At 40.5% G+C, this 27603-nt stretch overlaps 1 protein-coding gene across 1 annotated transcript; it reads right to left on the bottom strand.

Moving 5' to 3' along the window:
• Nucleotides 1–4600: 4600 nt before the first annotated feature.
• exoc3l2a (exocyst complex component 3-like 2a) lies at nt 4601–26239 on the bottom strand. Its single transcript, XM_010865637.3, has 13 exons — nt 26163–26239; nt 21568–22056; nt 20513–20730; nt 19112–19835; nt 18388–18502; nt 17778–17888; nt 16737–16837; nt 16508–16618; nt 14491–14626; nt 14280–14402; nt 13976–14131; nt 10816–10937; nt 4601–6712 (listed from the first exon to the last, which is right to left on the bottom strand). Exons 2-13 carry the CDS (start codon nt 22029–22031, stop codon nt 6394–6396), a joined length of 2700 nt encoding a protein of 899 aa, XP_010863939.1. The 5' UTR covers nt 22032–22056; nt 26163–26239; the 3' UTR covers nt 4601–6393.
• Between the last annotated feature and the right edge of the window lie 1364 nt (nt 26240–27603).

Genomic DNA, 27603 nt, shown 5'->3' with positions numbered 1-27603 from the left:
GCTTTTTTCATGTGCATTCATTAATATACCTAACTCCACTGGGAAGAAGTACAGGGTCCGAGACCTTTTTCTCCTGTTGCCATGATGAATCACATTATCAGAGTTCCACTGATGAGGGCTTTATATCTCCTTGTGCAAGCGCTTTACTCAGGGTTAACTTAGCTCAGAGTTGACTGACCACATTTTGACCTCCTGTTCTGAAACTGTCAACTCTGAGTATGTTAAGCATGCTTTCTGAAACAACCCCCGGCAACCTTCTTCCACTGCTCCAAGGTCCAGTTCCGACGCACGCATGCCCACTGTAGGTGGTTTTGACAGTGGACACAGTGGTTACGCAGGCACATATGCAGCAGAGTGTGATGCACTGTGTGTTGTGACACATCCCTCACGTAACCATCATAAAAAATTGCCACTTGTGCCACAGTGAACCTTCCGTCACCCAACACCTTGTCACCGGTTTGTGGTTTGTTCCTGTTCGGGTCACTGTCGGTAGGTACTCACCATTGTTGACCGAGAGCACCCCACAAGCCTTGGGGTGACGATAACTGACTAAACAGAAACAGAAAAACACTTTTCATTTTGGCTGACAAAAATAAGACCTGACAAAATTGTGTTTGTGACAATAGTCAAATATAACAACTATAGTTGGATAGGAGGATTTTGGAAAGAGAGGTTCTCAATGTTTTTTTTTCATGATGCGCTTTCAGATGTGATCAAAAGACCAATATATATGCACAGGCAAAGATCATGGGGTGCCTGGAGACATGGGTAGGCCTATGCCCTAATTTGTAAACTATCTTAACGTTTTTGAACGCTTTTGTTCTCCTCTCGTTCTTACATTACAAACAAACATTTCCATCCATGTCAATTTAACTCATCGAACAACAACACGTAACGATACACATTTTTAAAAATAGGCCTGAATGGCAATATCAAAATTGTAAGTAAAACATTGATATGTTCCATTGGCCTTATTTGATATGATGATATGTTTAGGCTACTATAGGTTAATGAGGCAATTATTGTGATTGGACTAAAACTTGATGTCGCGTCCTGGCTATGCCCCTAGCCATCTCTGTGCTGGGCTGGGGCCATAGTCAGGACGGGACAGAAGGTGGTGCCTGTAGTCACCTTAAATCCTTTTTGGTCTCCCCAGTTGGAGACAGGTGGAGATCATTGCCTCCAATTGGGGACCCTATTTACATTCTGTGTGGCCACACCCGGGGTGGTCCTTCCTGGTTTTGTTTGTACTTGATGCCCTACGTCACTGGTTGCTGCTTTTGTTCTGTTTCTTTTTTCATTAAACTATGGATTACTACCGCCCTTTCCTCTCTGCACCTGTGTCCTACCACCACAACCGTGACACTTGACAAAAACATAAGGGCATTTTGTTGATTAAAATGGCTCACCGTTTTCATCATTTTGACATAAACTAGACAAAATCATTGTTCAAATGACATGTGTCAAAATGACTAAAACTAGACAAAATCTAAAAACCGGTGCCAACATTAACCCTATGTGACCACTGTCTGGGTCCAGCAGTAATCGTGGCCTTTCTTCTCCTAAGGCCCCGCCCCCCAGCACAGAGCTAGCGCTGTCCTTGGTGTTGAACAATGATCATATATATAGTGCCGTTGGTAAGTTATGCTGACGCGACTGTGCTTTTGTAGTTAAACTTTTTTCCCCTTCTCTTTTCCATTACTGAATATGTTTAGTTAAATGTAGACAGCCATCAGTCTATCGACGTAGGAGGCAGTGGTATAAGACAATATTATAGATGGAAATGTATTTTGAGGGGTTTGGGGGAGGGGCCTCGAGCTCTGACCTTGCGGGGGTGGCCTCTGCAGGTCCTGGCCGCCACCGGTCATCAGTATGTAGCACCTTATCTGGTATCTAGCCTGTGCGCTGTTCAAGGAGTGAAAACAATCCACACTGTGAAGTCATTGCAAACAAGCACTGTAAGCATTTTCAAAAGAAAACAGCACATTGCACATCAGTTTGTGACTGTTTTGGAATAGCTGCTCAAACATCCTCTGTATTGTGTGCGTATTTATTTTGCATTGTAAACCTTGTTTTATTTATTGTATAAAGTATGAATAGCCCTCACTTTAGATGACGCCACGCAAAAATAATTTACTAATTATTAATATAGGAATTATGAGGACATGGGTTAAACATGCTGTGAAATATAGTTACGTCGAAAGATTATTGCCCACCTATCACAAACCGCACACTGTAAAAGATTCCATCACTTCAAAGTTGTTATTAATATACATTGGTGATGCAATCACTTGCCTTTCATGTCTCAGCAGTTAACTGTTATATATGCCATGATACATGATACATTTTGTCTTGTGCATCTGCCACTGCTTCCACAATTGCTGCTGTTGCTGGACTGGTCAGAAACAAAGTTGGTTTTCTAATGGTTGCAAACAATGTTCTTCTTCAAAAAAACATTTTTTTATTCAAACCTAACACACTTCATCTCATTTAGTTGATAAAATATCATACAAACACAGCATTGTAAATGACCGGGATTTGTGCTTATCCTCAGAAATAGTTTTGTAAACAGTTTAGAAGTTTTCTGGCACTTGTCTTGCGCATGCCTTGCAAATTTTGCACAAACAACAATCAATAATGGCTTGTAGTTACATTACATGAAATCAAAAGCCTATTTCATATTTCAATGTTGACAAGCAAACACCCAAACATTGTTTAATACAGACATAATTAAACATGACAGACTTTTAGAAATATAGGCGGTATAGGGAATGTAAACAATATAGAGCTCATGACCCCTACTGAGGTTGTTTTGAACACCCAGATAGCATTTATCAAACATGCAAAAGATCTGCCGTGGCCGAACCTGCCCTCCAACCAACGAAAAGGAAGTTCCCTCCTAGTGCATGGTGTAAACTTGGCTCTAATAAAAGCATCCGTTTGCCACCTTGGCAGTAGGCAACTGGAAGCCATTGTTTACCACAAAACATCCCGTCCGTTGAGTCTAGAGGCACGACCCTTCAGTCCCTCAGCAGCCGAGCCCCATATAGGAGTCACAGTGGAGCTCAAATGAACATGGCTGCTTCAACATGCATAAAGATTGACAAAGTATGTATGTACACTCACCTAAAGGATTATTAGGAACACCATACTAATACTGTGTTTGACCCCCTTTCGCCTTCAGAACTGCCTTAATTCTACGTGGCATTGATTCAACAAGGTGCTGAAAGCATTCTTTAGAAATGTTGGCCCATATTGATAGGATAGCATCTTGCAGTTGATGGAGATTTGTGGGATGCACATCCAGGGCACGAAGCTCCCATTCCACCACATCCCAAAGATGCTCTATTGGGTTGAGATGTGGTGACTGTGGGGGCCATTTCAGTACAGTGAACTCATTGTCATGTTCAAGAAACCAATTTGAAATGATTTGAGCTTTGTGACATGATGCATTATCCTGCTGGAAGTAGCCATCAGAGGATGGGTACATGGTGGTCATAAAGGGATGGACATGGTCAGAAACAATGCTCAGGTAGGCTGTGGCATTTAAACAATGCCCAATTGGCACTAAGGGGCCTAAAGTGTGCCAAGAAAACATCCCTCACACCATTACACCACCACCAGCCTGCACAGTGGTAACAAGGCATGATGGATCCATGTTCTCATTCTGTTTACACCAAATTCTGACTCTACCACCTGAATGTCTCAACAGAAATCGAGACTCATCAGACCAGGCAACATTCTTCCAGTCTTCAACTGTCCAATTTTGGTGAGCTTGTGCAAATTGTAGCCTCTTTTTCCTATTTGTAGTGGAGATGAGTGGTACCCGGTGGGGTCTTCTGCTGTTGTAGCCCATCCGACTCAAGGTTGTGCGTGTTGTGGCTTCACAAATGCTTTGCTGCATACCTCGGTTGTAACGAGAGGTTATTTCAGTTAAAGTTGCTCTTCTGTCGGCTTGAATCAGTCGGCCCATTCTCCTCTGACCTCTAGCATCAACAAGGCATTTTCACCCACAGGACTGCCGCATACTGGATGTTTTTTCCTTTTCACACCATTCTTTGTAAACACTAGAAATGGTTGTGCGTGACAATCCCAGTAACTGAGCAGATTGTGAAATACTCAGACCGGCCCGGCTGGCACCAACAACCATGCCACACTCAAAATTGCTTAAATCACCTTTCTTTCCCATTCTGACATTCAGTTTGGAGTTCAGGAGATTGTCTTGACCAGGACCACACCCCTAAATGCATTGAAGCAACTGCCATGTGATTGGTTGATTAGATAATTGCATTAATGAGAAATTGAACAGGTGTTCCTAATAATCCTTTAGGTGAGTGTATATATATATATACATCCATACACATATAGACATATACACTCACTCCCTGCGTCACACACAATTACTGTCTGACTGTCTTTTGGTATGTATTAGTTCCCAGTATTGTTACTTAGACAGTTTTCACTTGAAGGACTAGTTTGCTCTAATATTTGACTAAATATAGGCTATAGGCAGTTACATATATAGTCAAATATATAACCTCCCAACAAAAAGAGAAGTTCAATCCACCCAATCAATGTTTTTTTTATTTATTCAGAGGCAACAAACGAGATAAAAATCATTCACAGTGAATGTTCAAAATATTAGCAAATTATATATAAAATTATACATTTCCATTCATTTGTGTAACAAATAGCAACACAAAGTTGTGTTAAGCACTTAGATGACCCATAAAATGAAGAGGTATTAAACAGCATATCCATCCATACATTGTGCTGGAATCCACAAAGCAGTAAATTGCACAAAAAATTTGTTGGAATATGATAACAATTTAAATAGATTTGGTACCACTTCACATATAGATTTTTTTTACAGTAGGTTTATAAGCAATTCATAAACTGGTAATTGTTAGTTTATAGGTAATTATAACAGTTCTAAACAGTTATAACACATTGGATAATATTGCTCAGTCATGTAAGCTATCTTTAAACTAACAAGTATTAGTTTAAAAAAATACTAAAGATGTATCATATAACCTTAATGAAAAGTGTTAACCAATAAGGTTTAAAATGGTACATTCGTCAATGATACTAAACTTAATGTATGTCCTAAAATCAATCCAATGAATGCAAATGTATACTGGTAATGTTTTGATTCTCAATATCTGAGCTCTGAGCTAAAAGAACCATAGATTAACTTGTTTGTGCGGTACCTGAGGTCAAGTTCTTTTATATAGCATTCTATTGAAATGTCTGTAAATGAGTAGAAAGATCATTTACAGATTAAACAGAAGCTGTATTTATTCTAATATTTATTTGGAGAATTTACATTTGTTATTCGTAGTAGTGTGTTTTATAGTATTTCCGTGATTTCTGCCCCATTGTAGTAGTAGTCGAAAAAGTGTAATATGATTTTTAAGTCACATTTTAAGATTGAGTGCTCATCACATTGTCGTCATGAACAAAGTTCAACCTGTTTTATTTACAGCTGAAATTCAGAATGACCAGTATCAGTCAGAAACATTTTCACTTTTACACATAATTACGGGTGTAACAGGATAGCCTCTGTTCTACCAAATACTATGTACGTTGACATATAATATCCCTAAAAAGCCCCAAACCAGTAGAAATTTTATGAAAGTCAACAGCAAGATCTAATCCATGATGTTACACTACACTAAATTGCATGACTATTAAAATAATAGGTACATTTGTTTTGCATGCACTGTGTTGCCACAGACAAGCACAGTTTGCTAATTTACAGCAGTAAGTGCATATAATTCTGTGCATTTCAGTATGTGTAAAGGTCTCGCATGGGAATCAAACCCACCACAAGGGAAACCCAAGCACTATGCTCTGCCAACTGAGCTGCACTTGAGCATTCTGCTTGTCTTAAACCAGCTGTGGCAAAGAAGCGCATAATGTCAAACAAAACATAAACTCAAAACAAAACATAAACAAACTCCCAGAAATGCTTAAAAATTGGCTATATTACTAGAGTGTATACTTTATATTACTATGGCGGATTTAAAGTTGCCATTTAGATAATACATATAGCTTGCTAGCTTGCTGTAATGATATAAAAGGCTGTTTGATTCTGTCCAAATATTAATGATCTCTGGAAACCAACATACTTTCTATGGAATTATCAAATGGCAAGAGACGAATGTCAGCACCCATCAAGAAAAAGGTGTAGTATCTCTCAATAAGTAACATTCTTTGTTTTTCTGATAGCTCCCCTCCACACGAGCACCAAGACATTCCCATCCCCATTCTGTGAATATGTATTAGCAACAAGTGTCATGCTTTGGAGGTAGGACCTAAACAACAGTTTCCGGTCTAGGACGGAATTAAGTCAACATATGGCAGGAAATGCCACCAGTGAGAGACTTAAAGTCAGCTATCATTCATATTCTTGTCATCGGTCATGGGTTCTGGTCGCAGAATGTTTCTCTGCCTCGAGGTTCTTTTGCGGTGCCTTTTAGGACGGGCCTCGGAGAACCAGTTGGCTAGGGTCATGGCAACACGGATTAGGCCCAGGTTGATGCAGTGCAGCTCAGAGGTGATGGGGATGTCTGAGAAAAGTGCGTGGTCCCGGCATAGCACAGTACAGTTGTCAGTGCTCTCAAAGTCTCTAACCACGTTCAAGATCTCCTGGCGCTCGGCCTGATGCATCATCCCCCGCACATTCAGCAGGGTGGATACATGCTTCTTCCTGCAGGGAGTACGAACAGGAGGGAGATGCGGGAGGAGAGGAAGTTAGTGTTTTCTTTGCTTTTTTATTTTTTAAATTTAGCAGACATTCTTTCAGAGTGGCTAACGGATAAGTCTCAATAAAGGAGGGAGCGTCATCATTCAACAATGTGAATGCAAAGAGCAATGACGTATTATGTTTAGTTGATCTATTTTCTAAACAAAGTATGCATTTTATGGCAATAGAACAATCCAACAGAGATGTGATAAAACTTCGATTCCAAAACATTCCTAAGAAGCTGAATTTAAAATGTGTCGTAATTCAAAAATCTGCGTTAAATAAAATGTCATTTAATTTGATGATTGCATCAATATGGACCAGAGGTGAAGAGGAGGTTCGTTCACAAAGCAATGAAGGGATGGGTGAAACTGAACGAGCTGGTAAACAAACCTATGAAAATGCATGCACTGAGTGGCATGCAAAAAAAAAAGAGTGAGTGAGTTAACATGTGTCCAGGTCATATCGACCTGCTCCCGCTCCCTCCTTTGATTCTAGAGCCTGGCACCAGACTGTCTCCCGTAAGGTGGCAGGAACAGGAAGTACTTCGCAGCAGCTTCCTGTCTGCCTGACCACAGGTCATGCGTCACACACTGGGTACACTGCCAACTAGTCAGTCAGCGGCTGCCCCAACTACTCACAAACAATGAGGAGCCTGGGATAGTATCTGGTGGGCCCCCCAGACTCTACCACTCTATACAGCAATACTGAAATAATAACAGATGTAACGCAGGTATGTCCCTTGCTTTTTTCCCATTTTCCCCTTTTTTTTCATTACATCAACAGGAAGACTAAAGGTTTCCACCGACAGGTTAGCTAACCTCATTCACTAGCCAAAAAGAGCACATTGAAAGTGTACCAGAATATGTTGATTTGGGGTCCTGTGGCATGGCACAATGCCATGTTCTATTACTGTGTACCAGTATTTACTAACTAAAGACATCGCAAACATTGCTGTTCTGCACTGTATTCCCTGAATGTTTGAAACTTAAGTTAACCTACATAAACCTGGATTAATGATAATATGAGTTAAATGATTCAAATCCAAAAGTAAAAAAAAAATTAAAAAAAAATAAAAAATAAAAAACCCAAACACAGACCCACTTTGACTTTCTGATATTAGCTATATTAGCAAATGTATTTCACTTCATCACTTTGTAAATCTTTAACCACAACCTAATGTTAGAAGGAAACCTGTAAATAACAATATTTTATACTTATATTTTCTTATTTTTGACTCAGGCCTGGTCAAAAAGGCACGGCAGCGCCTGAACTTCGTGAGGAGGCTGAAGAAAGCCCATCTGTCTTCCAAGATCCTTGTGAACTTTTACCACTGCACAGTTGAGAGCATTCTGACTAACTGCCCCAAAGTGTGGTTTGGTGGTTGCTCCGTAGCCGACTGGAAGGCCCTGCCATGAGTGGTGAAAACTACACAGCACATCACAGGTACCCACAGGTACCCAAGTGGTGTCTGCATAGAGTGTGCAGCATCACCAGGGACTCAGTTTCAACATTTGATATGTTGTCTTTGTATTATTTTCTACTGAATATGCACATCTTTTTTGCACATCTTTGCATACTGTTATAAATTCTATATTACACAGTGTCTCAACATTATATATATATATATTGTCAAGTATTGTCATATTGTGCTCCTGAAATTATTTATTTTACATCACAAGAACTTGGAATTTTAACAGGGGTGTGTAGACTTTTTATATCCACTGTAGCTGTTAGCCTGGTTTATAGGTACCTGTGTCATGAATGATGTTATGAATCATTATTACATGGTTCAAAGGTTCTTTGTATATTAGTAAATGACTAGAATAATAATGTTAATTAACAAATGTGGGAGTAACAATTAGTTAAACATTTATAAAATGTTAACTTTATAAAGGCTTCATTATGTGCAGTATTCTAAAGTTTTTCAGAATACAATGAAGACCCCGCCTTTCTGGAGACTGTGCCCACGTCTAGTGTGACATGTAGGCCAGCGGAGCTCCTGCGTACAGGACATGACGTGAGACATCAGCCAGTGAGACAAAAGGATGAGAAACTCCTGGCAGCCAGGTTTCAGTCATCAGGTCATCCGGCTGACTGTGGGAAGAATTAGGTTATCCATGACCGTGTTCTAGCTAGGCTTGGTCATGGGTGTGGCAGTCACAGCATTCACTGCCCAGGAAAAACGGATCATGTCACAAGTAGAATGAACCATTACTCACCCTTTGCTAAGCCCTGACAACCTTGGTTTCTGTTGCAACCTAGGACTGTGGTTCCCAACTCCGGTCCTCTAGTACCCCCAGCAGCACACATTTTTGTTGTAGCCCTGGACAAGCACACCCTATTCAACTCAGTGAGAGCCTGATAATTAGTTGACAAGTTGAATCAGCTTTGCTTGGCTGGGGCTGCAATGAAAATGTGTACTGTTGGGGGTTCTTGAGGACTGTGGTTGGGAACCACTGGCCTATGTGTTATTCATCCTTTTACATTTTTCATGTTAAGCAACCGTGCTTTATTTATGTGGATATACTTTAATCTTCGCAAACTGGTCGATAATATTACTTATTTCACTGTGTACATCATCAAAATGAAAACTAAATTCTAATGGATTTATCAATGAAAAATGTAAGTTTTGTGTCATTTTCATTATGTACATTCATGTGGCCTAAACGAATAAACGAATGAGAATACTATAGCCTATATTCTTAGAAATAATCATTATTTTTTAGTCGCTTACTTTCAAATACCAACACATTCTTGTATTTTTTCATTAATCATTTAAAACAAACAAATTCTGTAATTCATAACTTTTTAGACTATTCTATATAGTTTATAACAGTAGATGAACTGATGCTCTGGCTGGATGGTGCTGCTACAGAGGAGAATGGGTATGCTAAAAGGGCCCACTCCACTACTAATGACGAGAAATGGCGTTCAGCTTTAGTTGATACTGTTGGTCTGAAAGGCCAGGTGGTTCTAGTGTTAAGCCTTTAACCAGAGAACTACAGTCATGTTACTCTTATCAATGTATATTATCCACCCTTTGCTTGGAAAGTTATGCTAACCCAGCAAACCAATCTACAACCTCATTTATATCATCTGAAATGATCATTTTTGGAGATTTAAACCCAGACTGGGCACATGATTCAGAAATATATGTTATGTGTCTAGCTAAGTACTAAGCAAAAACAGCCTAATCTAATGGTGCCTATTAAGTCTAAACTCACTGATTACATATTGACAGATATCCCAGAAAGAAATATGGCAATTGGTTTATTTTCATTAGCTATTAGGGGCTGGTGTATGTATCAGAGATGTCAGAATTCAAAGAACCATGCATTATAGTAAACATTGTAGTGTAAAAGGTCTGACTGACCTTCACTGCATTTCTAGAAGCCCAACTAGCGCTAGACAACTAGCGCTAGAGTTTTCACCTCAGTTGCTGATAGACATGCTCCATTTTAGAGACTAAGAATAAAAAAAAGTACCCCTGGTTTACTTCCATACCATACATACATGATAGTGTTTATAATAAAGACATGTCACATGGGCAGATGCTAGAAAACCACTTCTAGTTTTGACTGCTAGACTTTTAAGTGACATAGAAAGGTATAGGACAACAGTTTTCCAGAGAGCTCCATTTCCGAAGGAGTCAACTGCATGATTAGCTTGCTTTGCAGCTAGCTAGTCTAGTTTGAGGCTTGTAGCATACACTTTCCAGTCACAACAGTTAAAAATGAGAAACCAGTGCATGATTCTATCGCAAACAAACTTGATTATTCCATTCCCACCAAATTACAAATAACTCAGAATGCAGCATCAGATGTACAAGTGAAGAATGGAATGATTGATGCTTTTCCAAGCATCAATTAGTTTTTGTCGTATCTTCAAACTAAATATTTTTGTGCAACAATTATGACATTTTACATGGTAATATGCATTGTTTTCCAGTTTGTCACAAAAATCTTGATGATGGAAAAGGTTTGATAATTTGTGACTTGACTGAACCATATTATGCAGTAAAGTACATAGATTTTTCATACTGTAGTAAAATAGAGAAACCTTACCGTATGTCTGGAAACTCCTTCACCAGCACAGCAACCTCCATCTGGATGGACGGAGTGTCCTCCAGGAGAATGATGTCAGCCAGGTGAGCAAGGACACTGTCCAGCCAAGAAGATCCAGACTCCTGGGAATCCACAGAACTATGGTTAACATGACTGACTAAGACTGAGTCTACGCAGAGATATATGACGATTTGTGAAAATAAATGCACTTCATTGCTTGTTTAAATCTATGTCAAGTTTAACTTGTTTTTTTCTAGCTTAAAATACTAGTTTTATTTAACCAACTGCATTGTTTAAGAGACAATATGTATGCATTTTATAATACCAACAATAACATCTGCCATGTACAGTGGTGCTCAAAAGTTAGCATACCCTTGGAGAATTGGTAATATATGTACCATTTGTAAAGAAAACATGAGTGAGCAGGCAAAACCCGTTTTTTATTTCTTATGGGATTCATATTTAACTGTAGGTCATAACAGAATGGCAAACTCATAAAACAAATCATGGCAACAAAGAAAAATAATGAACTGACCCCTGTTCAAAAGTCTGCATACCCTTAGTTCTTAATACTGTGTATTGCCCCCTTTAGCATCAATGACAGCATGCAGTCTTTTGTAATAGTTGTCTATGAGGCCCCAAATTCTTGCAGGTGGTATAGCTGCCCATTCATCTTGGCAAAATGCTTCCAGGTCATGCAAAGTCTTTGGTTGTCTTGCGTGAACAGCACATTTGAGATCTCCCCAGAGTGGCTCGATGATATTAAGATCAGGAGACCATGGCCACTCTAGAACCTTCACCTTTTTCTGCTGTAACAACTGGATGGTCAACTTGGCCTTGTGCTTAGGGTAATTGTTGTGCTGGAAAGTCCAAGAGCGTCCCATGCGCAGCTTTTGTGCAGAAGAATTCAAATTGTCTGCCAGTATTTTCTGATAACATGCTGCATTCATCATGCCATACATTTTCACAAGATTCACTGGGCCTTTAGAACTCTCACACCCCCAAAACATCAGTGAGCCACCACCATGCTTCACAGTGGGGATGGTATTCTGTTCACTATAGGCCTTGTTGACCCCTCTCTAAACATAGCGCTTATGGTTGTGATCATAAAGCTTCATTTTGTTCTCGTCACTCTAAATTACAGTGTGCCAGAAGCTGTGAGGCATGTCAAGGTGTTGACGGTTATATTGTAACCAGGCTTTTTTGTGTCATTGGCGCAGTAAAGGCTTCTTTCTGGTAACTCGACCATGCAGCAAATTTTTATTCAAGTATTGTCATATTGTGCTCCTTGAAACAACCACACTGTCTTTTTCCAGAGCAGCTTTTATTTCTCCTGAGGTTACCTGTGGGTTTTTCTGTGTATCCCGAACAATTTTTCTGGCAGTTTTGGCTTACCTGACCTTTCTTGGTCTACCTGACCTTGGCTTGATCAAGAGATCCCCAAATTTTCCACTTCTTAATTAGAGATTAAACAGTACTGACTGGTATTTGAAGGGTTTTGAGATCTTTTGATATTCTTTTCCATCTTTATAAAGTTCCATTAATTTTTCTGCTCCCCATGGGTCAGTATCTAGCCTGCACAGTGCATCCACGTGAGAGCTAACAAACTCATTGACTATTTATACACAGACACTAGCTGCAATTTAAAAAGCCACAAGTATGGGAAATTCACCTTTAATTGCCATTTTGACCTGTGTGTGTGTCACCTTGTGTGTCTATAACAAGGCCAAACATTCAAGGGTATGTAAACTTTTGCTCAGGAGCATTTGGGTAATTTCTTTCATCATGATGATTTAAAAAGGAGCCAAACAAAATTATGTGAAAATTATTTTTCATATGATCACTATCTTCAAATAAATGACTGATCAGTCATATTTTCAAAATCAATGCCCAAATTTCTACATTTCTGCCAGGGTATGCAAACTTGCATATGCAAGCACAACTGTATATGCAATTAAAAGCACTTTAAAACATATTACATCAAAATCTTATTGTGGATCAGAAGATCAATATGCACAATAGGACTGAATATAAAGCTGCATGTATAAATATTTGAACTTTTACATTAATACAATTTTACAGTTATTATTTACAAGAATTATACTAGAGAGGAAAAAAACGGAATGACTTGAAGAAGCTGAAGAAGCTCTTATTATTATTTCTTTGTTTTATTTTTTGCAGTATGTTTTGTTTTATGTAGAAAGAAATACAGAGTGCCTTGTGCCCTTCTCTGCATATACCAAAATATTATCTTAGACAGCGATTAAAAACGAACTTACAAAAACTTAGTCTGGCTTTTCAAGCAAAAGGCCATCAAGCCGTCTGCCCAGAAACACATCAAAGTTGACTAGCTGACAGGAACAGGAAGTTCCTTAGAACACAGAGACTTCCTGTTGTCAGCTCGAGGTGCCAAATGTTTGTTTGATCTGGCTCAAAGAGATGGGCAAAGGTTATGCTGACAGACCATCTTCCACCCCGCTGGCTAACACCATCGTCGGCCCGTACTCATTCATCTACATCTCGCTGACAGCTGCAATTCTTCAGTCTACTGCTCTGTATCAACATTGTCTGAGTTATGCCTGACCTGGCGACCCCCAAGGTAACGGCGCTATTTGGAATAGACAGACCTCCACATTCCTCAGCCCTAGTTCTATTGTTTTGTTCCACCAATTTTTCTAATCATTTGCTCAACCTCTGCTTGAGTTGAAGTGATTTGTCAGAACAGTGTCAGTGTTGAGTGTAGGTCATTCATCAGTTCATGTATTTCTAGTGTCAAGTGTGAATATGAAGTTCGGTATAAAACTCATAATAAAGGTTTCCCATTTTGCTTAATGATAATTTCCCAGTGGAATGACTGACAAGGTTTGCTCTGTGTTTCCTTAGAAATGTCAATGCCAATGGGTGTAATCTGTGAAAAAGCCAATTATTTCAGCATCTATTTAATCACTTACAAATGCAATGGCACCAATATTTAAGGGAATCATTTATATTGGAACAACCAAATCTGATGTGCAAACAAATTCAAGTGTGCCTACAATTATTGCTCTGTTATGAATGCACACTTGGGGAAAAAATGAACAGTTGAGACTGTTAAATGATCTCATTGCATTCAGATATTTGTTTGTGATCATTACGACCATAAATCAGAGGGATGACTGACCAAGTCTTTGAAGAGCCCTTTGAGCTGCTTGGCCTCGTCCTGCAATCTGAATGCCATCCTCTTCCTCATCTTTGATGACGTGCAGATAACTCGTCCTCGCATGATCGCACGCACATACTCCACCAGGACTCGTCGGTGTACCTCCCCAACCAGTATCTGCCAATCATTAACCATTAAGTCCTTCAATCACAGTTTAACTGTTCTTATACTAAACATATTGGAAGAGATAGGGTCAATATTTGCATGTATATGTTTGCAACATCTCATCATATGTCAGGTATGGTATGTTGTCATTGATGGATACCTGATATGGTGGGCAGTCCATTCTTCTGAACTTTTTAAAGTATTGTTTGATGCATGCTTCGATGGCCTCAAAGGCCTCTGTATTGTTTAGCCACTTCCTTTTCACCAACTTGTCAAAGAATGGCTGGAACAGAAATTATTCGTTTTCATTCAGCAAAAGATTTTACCATAACAAAGGATTATGTACAATTTTAATGAGCCCTTTTCCTCACCCTGATGTGCTCAAATAGTCTTTCAGTCAGAACCCTCACTGATTGGTTAACAATCCTGTCCAGGGAGGAGTTAGCTCCCTGAGTTGACTCCTCACTGCCTTGTGGGTCACACTGCCTGCAGCGCTGTACAAAGGACCTATACAAAAAGTGGAAAGAAAACAGATTTGTGAAAGATCCCCAAATATATATGAATAAGTACTTATTAATTGAAAGGTAACATAGTTTGACCATGGTGGTTTCTGACATTTATGAATTCACCAACTGGAAAATGCAAGTTTATGATGGTAGGGAGCATTAGATATTCATAATGACAGACACCCAGAGACAGTTTTGTCGGATGAAAATTGATTTCTCAGCTAAATATGTTTTCACAACTTACTTTCTGAACCTTTCTGAAAAAGTAAAAAAAAAAAAAAGTTGTACCCAAAGAAATAATTAAAACCTGAGATTAATTTTTAAATCAGGGTTCAGAGGTGCCAGAACAAATAGTAAGTTGGGTGACCTTCAGATGCTCAAAGGTACAGGAATACATGAAAACGTTTGACAGCATGGCATGCATCTCATTTCTGTATTGGCATAGAGGGGCTTTCAGAAGTTGCAGACATAAATGAATTAATTGTACATGAAAGGAGATTTAGAATAACCATTTTAATTTCACACAAATGATCCAAAGGACAGGCTGCTTTGATACTGAGAAATTTTGAGAAGAATAAAAACAAAACACTGTGTTGAATCTATCAGTAACCTAGAACTGGGTGTGTGTGTGTGTGTGTGTGTAGACACTTTTTTGGAAGTAAAATACAGTTTTGTCCATGAAAAGTATTTAGAGTTTCATAGATTCACCAAGCATTGTGATGCATAGATTAGACCCTGGCAATGTCAAAAGCCTCTCTCTTTCCCTTTACTTTGAACCATGCTCAACATTTCTACAGTATTTGGAGGTTTAGAAAATATTTTGGTAGCCTACAGACAAATGAGTCTTCTCATTTGTTTTCCAACAGCAACTCACAACATAGCATCTCCCCCACATGTGACCTGAACTGGATACGTCCTGCTCTGTGGCTGCCCAAAGCTACCATCCGGTAGATTCTCTCTAACAGGTAACTAGAGCCTTAACTTTAGAAAAGTCCATAACATTTGAGTAGCTGCATTCATACCATTAGGGGAAAGTAGGCAGACAGTACAATTGATGATGTATGTCTGGTTAGAGGAGAATGCTGCATTTATTCCAATGAGGAAAATATCAATACAGAACAATTACAGGTTAAAATTTGTGAGGCATGATTCTCAAATGGCAAAATAGCCATTGACAATATAAGATTTGAAGAGATTACTACTTTAATCTCTGTAGTCTATTAATGTATTTAGATTTTAAATGTGTGTAATTCTGTCTTTGTTCTGAGTATAGATGTTCTTTAATGTCATGTTATATGTTTTGTGTGGACCCCATGAAGAGTAGCTGTCAACACAGCTGGAGTATCAGTCAACACAGTTGGAATATCAGTCAACACAGTTGGAGTATCAGTCAACAAAGCTGGAGTATGAGTCAACGCTGTTGGAGTATGAGTCACCACATTTGGAGTATCAGTCAACACAGTTGGAGTACGATTCAACACAGTTGGAGTATCAGTCCACACAGTTGGAGTATGATTCAACACAGTTGGAGTATCAGTCCACACAGTTGGAGTATCAGTCCACACAGTTGGAGTATCAGTCCACACAGTTGGAGTATCAGTCCACACAGTTGGAGTATCAGTCCACACAGTTGGAGTATCAGTCCACACAGTTGGAGTATCAGTCCACACAGTTGGAGTATCAGTCCACACAGCTGGAGTATCAGTCCACACAGTTGGAGTATCAGTCCACACAGTTGGAGTATCAGTCAACACAGTTGGAGTATGATTCAACACAGTTGGAGTATCAGTCCACACAGTTGGAGTATGAGTCAACTCAGTTGGAGTATGAGTCAACACAGTTGGAGTATCAGTCACCACAGTGTCTGTGTGTTGGTATATACCTGAGAGGTGGGCAGCAGTTGACCAGGGCAATGGTCCTGGAAACGTATCCATCACCCTGGTCCCCAAACTCAGCCTGAGTCTCGTGGAACATCTCAACCTTCCTCTGGAATCTGGACACGCGATAGGATAAAGAAATTAAACCTGTGTTTAACGTTGTAAGGAGTTTGTTAACTGGATGTACTGTATTCACCCAATGTCCGTGTCCGTATATGTACATGTTCTCCTCACCTGTACAGGAAGTCAGACAGACCTGTGAGACTGCAGCGGGCCACCCTGGCCCCCAAAAACTGGCTTACTGCTGTGGATCTGTCCAGGTCCACCTTCAGTCTCTATAAGAACCAAACACATACACACTGACCAGGGTAGGAACACACCGACCAGCAGAAATAGGTTGCACTTGAATATAAAGTAGAGATTTTCGAATGCCTAAGAGTTCTTCGCCATTAGGTATGTGCACAGATAGGAGTCTATGAAGAACATGCTCCTCTGCCCTGAAACCTATGGTGACCACATGACCCTTATTGTGTTAGACAGCCACATATATAACTCCGTTGTCCCATATCCCGCAGATGACAAACTTCTCACATTTGATCAACAAATTAAGACACCAATGTATATGAACAATTTTTGATTTGTCCTTCATTCCACTCAGACATCAAACCCACATGTACATATAAAAAAAAGGTATATTCAGTTTTGGCATTGTTTTCCTGAACCCACTGCCTGCAGGTTATTTTAATGTCTTCAAATTCTGCAACCAGAGCCCTCTCTGTTGGTTCCGTAAGTGTGTTTCCTAGTCTGTGTCTAGTTGTCTATCTATTTTAAATGTCAACAGTTGTTTACGTTTGTTTAATATTTGATTTACATCATTAGTGTTCATTGTGGTTGGCAGCAAAGACGCAGAAAGACCTAGAAAAGAGCGTCTGCAACAACCGTCTGAATCAACTCTGTCCCTTTGTTGAAAGGGAGACCAGTTGGTAGTCTAGACTCTAAACCACCTAACAGTCTACTAACACATCCTCACAAGCCTCTAGCCAGCCACGAGTCCACCAAACAACCATATGTCATGATTTATAAGTAAGTAGAATAAATAAAGTTTCCTAACATTATATTTCAGAGAATTCACAATATTTATGATGTTGAGCACCTGCCCCATAAGAGGTCTGTGAATGAACCTGTTTGACTCAACGTCCAGCTTTGCCCCCAGCTTGATAATTGTCATGTCAGATCTACTGTCCAGTAGTGTCTCTGAGTGATAGTGTGACAGACCTGAATGACAGAGCGAGCCAGGTTGGACTGATATTCCTCTATGTGTAGCATTTGGGCCCACCGCCTCTCTTCCTCATCCAGAATTTGAGTGAGTTCAGTGGTCACCTTCTCCTGCAAAAAAATTAATAATAGAATTAATAGAACCACAAAATGCTTTGCCTACCCAAGAGGCAAGCATGGGCAGAACCATTACCATTAGATTACTGCCAGAATGATTACCTCCGTAATGTCAGACTGAAATGCAATGTAATCTTTGCCTGACAGTAAAAACCAGGCTGTGTGGTTTCACCCTGGTTGGTGTTTTCAGATATAAAGGCAGTGTGGTTTTACCCTGGCGGTGTTTTCAGATATAAAGGCAGTGTGGTTTTACCCTGGCAGTGTTTTCAGATATAAAGGCAGTGTGGTTTTACCCTGGCAGTGTTTTCAGATATAAAGGCAGTGTGGTTTTACCCTGGCAGTGTTTTCAGATATAAAGGTAGTGTGGTTTTACCCTGGCAGTGTTTTCAGATATAAAGGCAGTGTGGTTTTACCCTGGCAGTGTTTTCAGATATAAAGGCAGTGGGGTTTTACCCTGGCAGTGTTTTCAGATATAAAGGCAGTGGAGTTTTACCCTGACAGTGTTCAGGCAGTCCTGTTCCAGTCGGTCCACTGTGTCTTGATGCAGTAGGGGTTCCAGTGGAGAGTAGTTAATCTGGGTTTTTGTGCCAACTATTCCCAGGACGTCCCTTAAAAAGACCAGAGGGAAAGTGAGAAAGAGCTACCTTTCAGATTTCACTGCACCTGTGCTAATATTCAGTTGGATGTCCTTGATGTTTATTTGTTTTCCACCTGTAAAACAACCCTTTTTGGTTCTGTGTACATGTCTTTGTTGGTTAAAACATTTGTACTAAGAACCTTTTATAAGTGAAAGGGTTTCATGGTAAACATTGTATTATTTAAACAGTTCTAAATGGCCATATTTGAGTAGTAAGGTTAGCGCATCTGGCTATATAAAAGAAATCATATCATACAAGATTTATTTTAACACAGCAAGATGAACGTAACATCGTCATAATAGTTGCTGTTGTTTTATTATGTTTCTTTATAATCAAAATAAAATGTCTCTGACCCCCAGATCAAACTCACTGGCTAAAATCGAGACAGAGGTCTCGAATATCACAGATGCATCACATATACTCAGACCTGTGCATCTATAAATATCTTTCTATGATTTGTAACTGTCCCGAATTCATTCATAATCGGATTAATTGATGATTTATATGATGCAATGATTTATATGAGTGATTATATATGGTTTTGGTGGTAGCTTCTTTCCATAAAATTGTGATGCTGACCTGTTGTAGATGTTGTAGAACCAGTCCAACAGGGAGTAGACATCAGTGATCTGAAGCTGGGAGCTGGTGATGACGCCCAGGCGTCGAGCTACCGCCTGGTGGTAGCTCTGCACATACACCTGGAAGGCCTGGAACTCTTCTGGGTAGATCGACACCACATTCCTCCGTGCTGCGTCCAGGTCGTCCACCATGCGACCCCTCAGCCTCTCCAGGTACAGGGCCAGCTGTCCCGGGGGAGTGTCTACCTGCTGAGGCAGGCTCCAGTCAGCCGCCTCCCCTACTGCCTGCCGCCATTTTTGAATGAGCTGACGGGGGCGCCGGCTAGGATGGGGATTGAGGAGTTCGCTCGGGGTCTGGGGCTTCTCTCTCTGGGCTTGGATGAGGTCGGCATGCTCCTCCTGCTGAATGACCAGAACCACCAGCCCCAGGTTGGGCCCAGCCGTGGGCTGTCGGAGGGACTCCCTGACCACGTCCCACATTTCCTTCTGCAGGGCCTCATAAAGCAGCTCCACATCTTTGGCCTTGCGCCGGCTGGCATCCCATGATGCATTGGGGCTAGATGGGTGGTCAAAAGGCCCAGAAGGTGTCAATCCAGGAGGTGTGGATGGGGGTGTAGGGGGGTGGGGTAGGAGGGACAACAGTTCGCTCTCACGCTCCAGTTCCTGGATGTGTGTGTCAGCCAAGAGGAGGTCCCTCTGGTTGACTAACTGTAAGATCTCCAAAACTGAGGGAATAGAGGGAAAGGAACCAGGTTCATATTGTTCATTCTTTTGTTTCGTACAATTGTTAAGTGATTGGTGGTAGGAAAAAACTTACATATCTTCATCATGGTAGATGGCATGAAATAAGGTATCAACACTGCCATAAGGAAGAGGTACTGAAATGAGAGCATGGGTATCTCTCCATCTAGCATTTTGGTTGCTGAGATCATGTTAGGTATCACTATGTCCTTTGACTGTCCCTTGTGTGTTTTGGACTGTATGGAGCTCCGTGCATTGTAGCTCCGGATTAAGTTCTATCTGGAGGGATCTAGAGTTAGAGGAAATGCAACCATTTCCTGCTTTCACAGTCTGCTGCTGATTAAACTCGATGACTCAGGGAGTCTGGGGAATGTTCACAGCTCATCAGAGAGCAGGGTGGAATTGGGTAGGGAAGTGCTGCAGGAGCTGACAAGGAAGTTCCTGAGTTTCCAACCTAATAGGCTCAAGCTAGGTGGGACATAATGTCAACACTGAAATGCTCAGACTTTGACAGCTGGAGTGGTGTGGTGTTTATGCTACAGAGAGATAACCTACACTGACCCCTTACATTATCCAGAGACTTCAGAATATATGTTCTGATGGCTGTGTCGGCAAAAAAATCTCCCATTTTGATTGGTTTGTTTTGGAGCACTTCGTGTACCTGAAAGTGGTTCCCTGGGTTTGATCACTGGTTCTTCCTCCAATTCCTCATCACTCTCCTGGGAGTTATGGTCTGATAGGGACTCCCTCTTCGACTTGCCAAGACTGACCATCCTAAGGAAGGAGGGTCTACGGTTGGACTCAGCGTCACTATTGATGCTCAGGTCCCCACACGGCAGGCTCTCTCTGCGCAGCTTCTGCTTCCGCCGCCCTGCAAATCTACAAGCAGAAGAGAGGAGACTCACTACGTGGTACACAAGAGCTTCCTAAAACCACGGATGAGCTTTCTGCATCTCTGCACTGGTAGTATTTGGCCCCTCCTCTTGAGCAAACTGCTCAAGTTCTTCCGGAATGGTCCAGTACTTCCAGAAAATCTGCACAGGTTTTCAATCAGAATTAGAAGTGGACTCATTTCTGGCCACTTCAAAACAGTCAGGTTTTTTGTATTGAACCATTCCTCTGTGCTTTTTAAAGTACATTTGGTGTCATTGTCCTGGTAGAATGCATATGACCTTTGACAGAGACCAAGCTTTCTGACATTGGGTTCGATATTGTGCTCCAAAATGCCTTGGTATAGTCCTGATTTCATGATGCCACAAACACGTTCAAGGCATCTAAAGCCAGAGGTAGCAAAGCCAGTGATAGTGTGACAGACCTGAAAGTTTTCTATAAAAATATTGAGGTGTGCTTCACCAAAAAAGATCTAATTGGGTCTCATCTGTCCCAGAAGGGTTTTGGCATTTTCAGGTGCATTTTGGCAAATTGAAGTGGGGCTTCCTACCCATCTGTCTCGGCATACCATACAACCCCCCTTCAATGAGAAATGTCATTTGTATGGATATTATGAATGAAAACACATAGTACAAATAAGACAATGACATTACATTCATCTGTGGTTCGATGTTTCTGTCATTATTGCGTCAGAGCTCCTAGAGTACGTAGCTATTGCTTAGAATTCATACAGCTAGGATCAGGTCCTATCTATACATGCAATCTTATTCATTATGATCTAAAAGGCATAACTGATTCTAGTTCAGTGGCAGCCCTACCACCTACCGAAGTAAAGTCATGATCTCCTCTGAGCTCCTGCGGATGCCCTTTCTTTTTTCTTTCTCCGGCAGGGAAAAATCAGGGTCTGTTGGACTTCGCAGGGATGGGCTGGTCCCCCACACGCTGCACCCGGACTTACGCAGCCCCTTCCCCAACTTCCCCAGGGTCTTCAGGGGTGATGAGCCACACAGCCGCTCCAGAGTCCCCCTCAGAGGCTTTCCTCCTCCTCCTTTAGGGGCGTGTCTTTCAGCGTTCACCTCGTTCTCCTCCTCTTCACCGTCACGCAACGTCCTAAGCTGGACGGGTTTTCCTCCATGGCCCTCCACAGTGGGAGGATTGTCCTCGTTCCTTTCCTCCTCCAGATCCACCTCATCGAAGGGGTTCAGGTCAAAGTCTAACCTGGGCAGGATGAGCTCACCGTTCCCATGGTTACTCTTGGTCCTCCCCGGGAGGTTCTTAAGGATGGGCATATTGCTTGTGTTTAGGGATTTAATACTGCAAAGACACAGGGTGACTTCCGTTAGAACAGAGAATGATACCTCAGGTAATTTTGATGAGCTAGTTAGGCTACCTACATCAAGCGCATAGGAGTGCAGGCTGAAAAAGGAACAGCATATGAAGGACAACACTAGAATTAACAGGAGAGGATTGTATTTGACATGTACAACATAATAATTTAATAATTTAATAGAACAGGAACTGTGGCATTGATACTATCTGAGATGAAATTATATTTTGAGCATTTTAGTGTCACTTTATCAGGTTATTCATCAAACATGGGCATTTGTTGACGCCATCTTTATTTACTGCCATCATGTGGGTATTTACATATTGCATGTAACACAGTAAATAGAACTGTGACTGTATCTGGTGTGTAACCACCGAAGGTAAAATTCTTAGAGTGCTGTGTAATTAGAGCAAACATTTTAAAAATCTGGACTAGAAGGGAGACTTCTTATTAACTGCACCACTGCCCAGATACCGGTTCATTTTTGAAAATAAATATTTATGTATATTTCTTTGTCAGATAACATAATATCCCTTTCCTTTTTCTGCTACAATGCTCAACTTGAATCCAAACCGTAATTGTTTTTCATAAATATTAATGTGTTTGGACATTGTATGTATTAAACCACAGACTAACACAAGATTAGGAGCAGGACATTGATTTCTAAACAAACATTGTACATTCTGCTTCCAAATGTCCAAAAAAATCATAATAATGGAAACGAAGAGTCACAATAGAGACGGTGGAAAGCTTCAGGTTTGTCAGCGTGCACATCACTGAGGACATGAAATAGCCCCAACACACAGTCACTGTGAGAAATCTGTCACAAAGGACCTTCACAAACATCTACAGATCCCCCATCAAGAGCATACTTGTATGCATCACTGCCTGGCATGACAACTGCACCGCTTGAAATCGTAAAACTCATCTGAGGTTTGTGAGGTCAGCCTAGTGCACCACACGTGCCAGCCTTCCAGAACATCTACTACACATGATGTTGCAGGAAATCCACCAAGACTATAATGGACCCCAGCCTCCCAGGTCAAGGGCTGTTTGTGTTGATATTATCCAGCAGAGATGTTTCAGGAGCATCATAACCAGGGCAGAAAGACTAAAGAAAGACTATCCCCAAGCAATCAGATTGTGAAACTAACTGGTTACCTGATCTGCACCTTAGGGCCCTTTTGCACTGTTACACACTGAGTTACACACACTCACCATTAACACAATGAGTCAATCACACATACCATGACTGCACTGAATCACACATTCTCCATGGACACACTGAATCATACAATCTTCATTGACACTGAATCACACACTCTCCATGGACACACTGAATCATACACTCCTCATTGACACTGAATCACACATTCTCCATGGACACACTGAATCATACAATCTTCATTGACACTGAATCACACATTCTCCATGGACACACTGAATCATACACTCCTCATTGACACTGAATCACACATTATGCATGGACACACTGAATCATACACTCCTCATTGACACTGAATAACACACTCTCCATGGACACACTGAATCATACACTCCTCATTGACACTGAATCAAACATTCTTCATGGACACCCTGAATCATACACTCCTCATTGACACTGAATCACACATTCTCCTTGGACACACTGAATCATACACTCCTCATTGACACTGAATCACACATTCTCCATGGACACACTGAATCATACACTCCTCATTGACACTGAATCACACATTCTCCATGGACACACTGAATCATACAATCTTCATTGACACTGAATCACACATTCTCCATGGACACACTGAATCATACACTCCTCATTGACACTGAATCACACATTATGCATGGACACACTGAATCATACACTCCTCATTGACACTGAATAACACACTCTCCATGGACACACTGAATCATACACTCCTCATTGACACTGAATCAAACATTCTTCATGGACACCCTGAATCATACACTCCTCATTGACACTGAATCACACATTCTCCTTGGACACACTGAATCATACACTCCTCATTGACACTGAATCACACATTCTCCATGGACACACTGAATCATACATTCTTCATTGACACTGAATCACACATTCTCCTTGGACACACTGAATCATATACTTTTCGAGGTCATTGAATCACACATTTTCCATGTACACACTGAATCACACACTTTACATGGACACACTAAATTGCATACTCTCCTTGGACACATTTAATCACATACTCTCCATGGGTACATTGAATTGTACACTGTCCATAGACGCCCCCCCCCCCCCCCACACACACACACACACACACACACACACATATTCTCCTTATGAACACTGGTATTTTACTAGTTCCTCTTAGGCAAATCCCCTCCTTACCTCAGTTCGCTCTTCAGTATCTGCCAACAAAACAGAATGCTGCGTTCTGGTAAATACCTCTCACTGCTCAAACATGAACTGTCTGAGCTGCTAACTGACCACTGCAAATGTAAATACCTCTCACTGGTCGTTCTAAACCAAACTGTCTGAGCTGCTAACTGACCACTGCAAATGTAAATACCTCTCACTGGTCGTTCTAAACCAAACTGTCTGAGCTGCTAACTTTTTGTTTCTAATTTACCATCTCATATGGTGGTTTCAGTAATAACTTATCCATCTGTAACAATTTACAAATCTGTTTAATCTGATTGCATATATTATTGCAATGTTTTACTTGCTTTGATTGTTTATTCTCATTTTTTTATTTTTAAGTGTCACTAAGTTGCTATGGCTTTGACTAGGTCATCATGGTAAATCAATCAAATTTATTTATAAAGCCTTTTTTACATCAGCAGTTGTCACAAAATGCTTTTACACTTTGAGAATTGGTTCTCAATCTACTTACCTGGTTAAATAATTATGAAAATAGAAAGTATTAAACACAGATCATTTTGTTTAAATCTTGTTTACCAGGCTTTTTTTGAATTTTTGGACTGATATCAATGTGAAATCCTGACTGTAAATTTTTTATATTCTTTAAAACATATTTCTTCATGTGGACTTTTTTGTCTTTATTTTAAGATAGCAGACTGTATTGTTTTGTTACCAGTACCCAAACATTTCACCTCACCCAACTAACAAAACTTGAAAATAAGAGTTGTCTTTTTCTGCCTGGTTGCATTCTTTAGTTCCACTCAAAATCTAAAAATGTAAACCACTTAGAATCAAATTCAGCCATGCCAAGATGAAATTCCTTGAAAGTCCTTAAAAAAGTTTAGGGTGAAATAATTGATTAGGCCAAGTGGTTTTGTGTTGGCTGCCAAGCACACTGTTTTGCTGAGACTGCATCTAATTGCTGTGCTGAAGTCTACTTTCCAACTCTTTTAAATAATGCACAGATAGCCTAGTATGTGTATAATACACTCAAAGGAAAGTAGAACAAAGAGGTTACCATGCAAATACATGGTGACTCGTCTAGTTGTTCATGTACTCCTGAGAGATAGAAACAAGAAAGTTACCTGCAAATAATTTGCTGGAAAGATATCATATTCATTAATAAGAATATTCTTATCCGTTCATAATCCTCTAAGACTCAACAACTAAAATGGCTGAACCTATGTAATATATCCTAGAATTAAGATACCAAAAGAGTAATAAAAATGTTGATGTATTTAGCATATTACTGTATAATTGTATGTACTTATGGCATAGACCATGGATGATTGAAAATAAACATCAACCTGTTTCTGATGAACGGTAAAACAACAGACCAAACTGTACAACCATTCCTCTAGTTCCCCAAAGACTACACATTTTCCCCTTGGCCAGCCCAAGCATCCTGGCCCAATCAATGCCTTGATCATTCATAGGTATCAGATCCTTCATGACAAGATAAGGTAAACCTCAAGGTCAGTTCAGTTGAGAACTGCACTGCATAACACTTTACCAAAGTATTTCAGAACAAACCAAAACCTGCAATCAACATGGGAAAATAAAGCTGATTAGCTGAAAATATGCATTAATATATAGACTAGAGGTGTAGAAAGGAACACCAAGCAGAAGTACAATGTACACCTTCCCAGTTCATAATAGGAAAAATATCTGAGTTCCTGTTACCTTGAGTAGTTAGTGCACAGTGTCTCAGTAGAATGCCATCCTTGTAGGTGTCGTATGTGTGTCAGAGTGTGTGTGGATCTCCTCTGTGGCTCAGAAGAGCACTGTGCTCACCCAGCTTCCTGACTCTGGTTGTATTATAGCTGAAGGTGATGTGTTTTCCTGAGGAATCTGCCCCCACCAGTAGCCCTGAGATGAACATTCACTGTTGTGGGGGCCCACATTGCACCGTGGAAACTCGAAGTGATTTGCACGACAACACATTCCAGTCATGTTCTTGTTGTTGTAGTCATTTTTCTATGTCATGTGAACAGTCAGTGAAATAATGTAATTTATTGATCGAAATAAATGTATTTGGTTTTAAATAACATCTCAATGAGCAGATTACATTATATTTTTGAAGTTGTGCAAAGACACATCACAAGGACAAAACAAGAACAGGTAAGAAAGTATCAAAATGTTTATTTCTTTGTGCTGGGTCTAAATTAATAACAAATCAATGAGAATACTTGTGCTTTCTCCTGTGGATATATAGTCATCATCTTATTTAATCATCATGGATATTATTGGCAATCACTGATAATCATTGTGTGTCTGGGGAAAAGTGGAGAGGTGGACAGACATGCAAACCCAACCAGTTACTGCTCCTAATGCAGCTGCCAGCCGTAATGGAAAAGCTCATCCAACATCGAGGATGTCACTCATGGTATCAGACAGGTGCAGGCAGTGGTGTAGAATTAGGGGGGGTGGACAGGTCAATGTGAACCTCCAGGTAAATAGTGAAAATCCTGGGATCCAGTGACCCTGACCCCCTCCAATAAACAATCCAAACCTACGCCGTTGCATGCTGCTACAGCATCTCTGGACTGCTCTGAGACTGCGGCACAGTTATTGTCAGGTGAAGTTGCTGGTCTTGGCAACAAAGTAAAACCTGGCCTGTGGGTTTTCATGATCCATCCTGTCTCCAATGGAGTGGAACCTGAGAGACAAGAATATCTTCAACAGCATACAAGCAAATATCCCCAGTAGGGTTTTTCGATGTGGTCAGTATAATGCAATTTGTTTTTAATGTTAGTAATATCAGCCTTGAAAAGAACGTGTAAAAACATAAAGGTCCGTGGAAAAAAGTTACCTTTAGTGCCTGCTTCCATTCTCCAACATCAGCTGAAATCATTAAGACTTAGTCTTGGATCACCATTGATAAATGTTGTCTGCCTATGCCCTCTAGTGGTGGAGATGAAGGCCATATGAATCATTCCCTTTATATTATGACCACCTGGCTAATGTTGTGTAGGTCCCACTTTTGCCACCAAAACAGCCTTGACCCATCAAGAAATGGACTCCACTAGACCTCTGAAGGTGTGCTGTGGTATCTAGCACCAAGACGTTAGCAGCAGATCCTTTAAGTCCTGTAAGTTGCGAGGTGGGCTCTCCATGGATTCTC

The sequence above is a fragment of the Esox lucius genome, chromosome 7 (genome assembly GCF_011004845.1).
Source record: "Esox lucius isolate fEsoLuc1 chromosome 7, fEsoLuc1.pri, whole genome shotgun sequence".
NCBI classification, from domain to species: Eukaryota; Metazoa; Chordata; class Actinopteri; order Esociformes; family Esocidae; genus Esox; species Esox lucius.
This window is presented reverse-complemented; position numbering and strand designations above follow the sequence as displayed.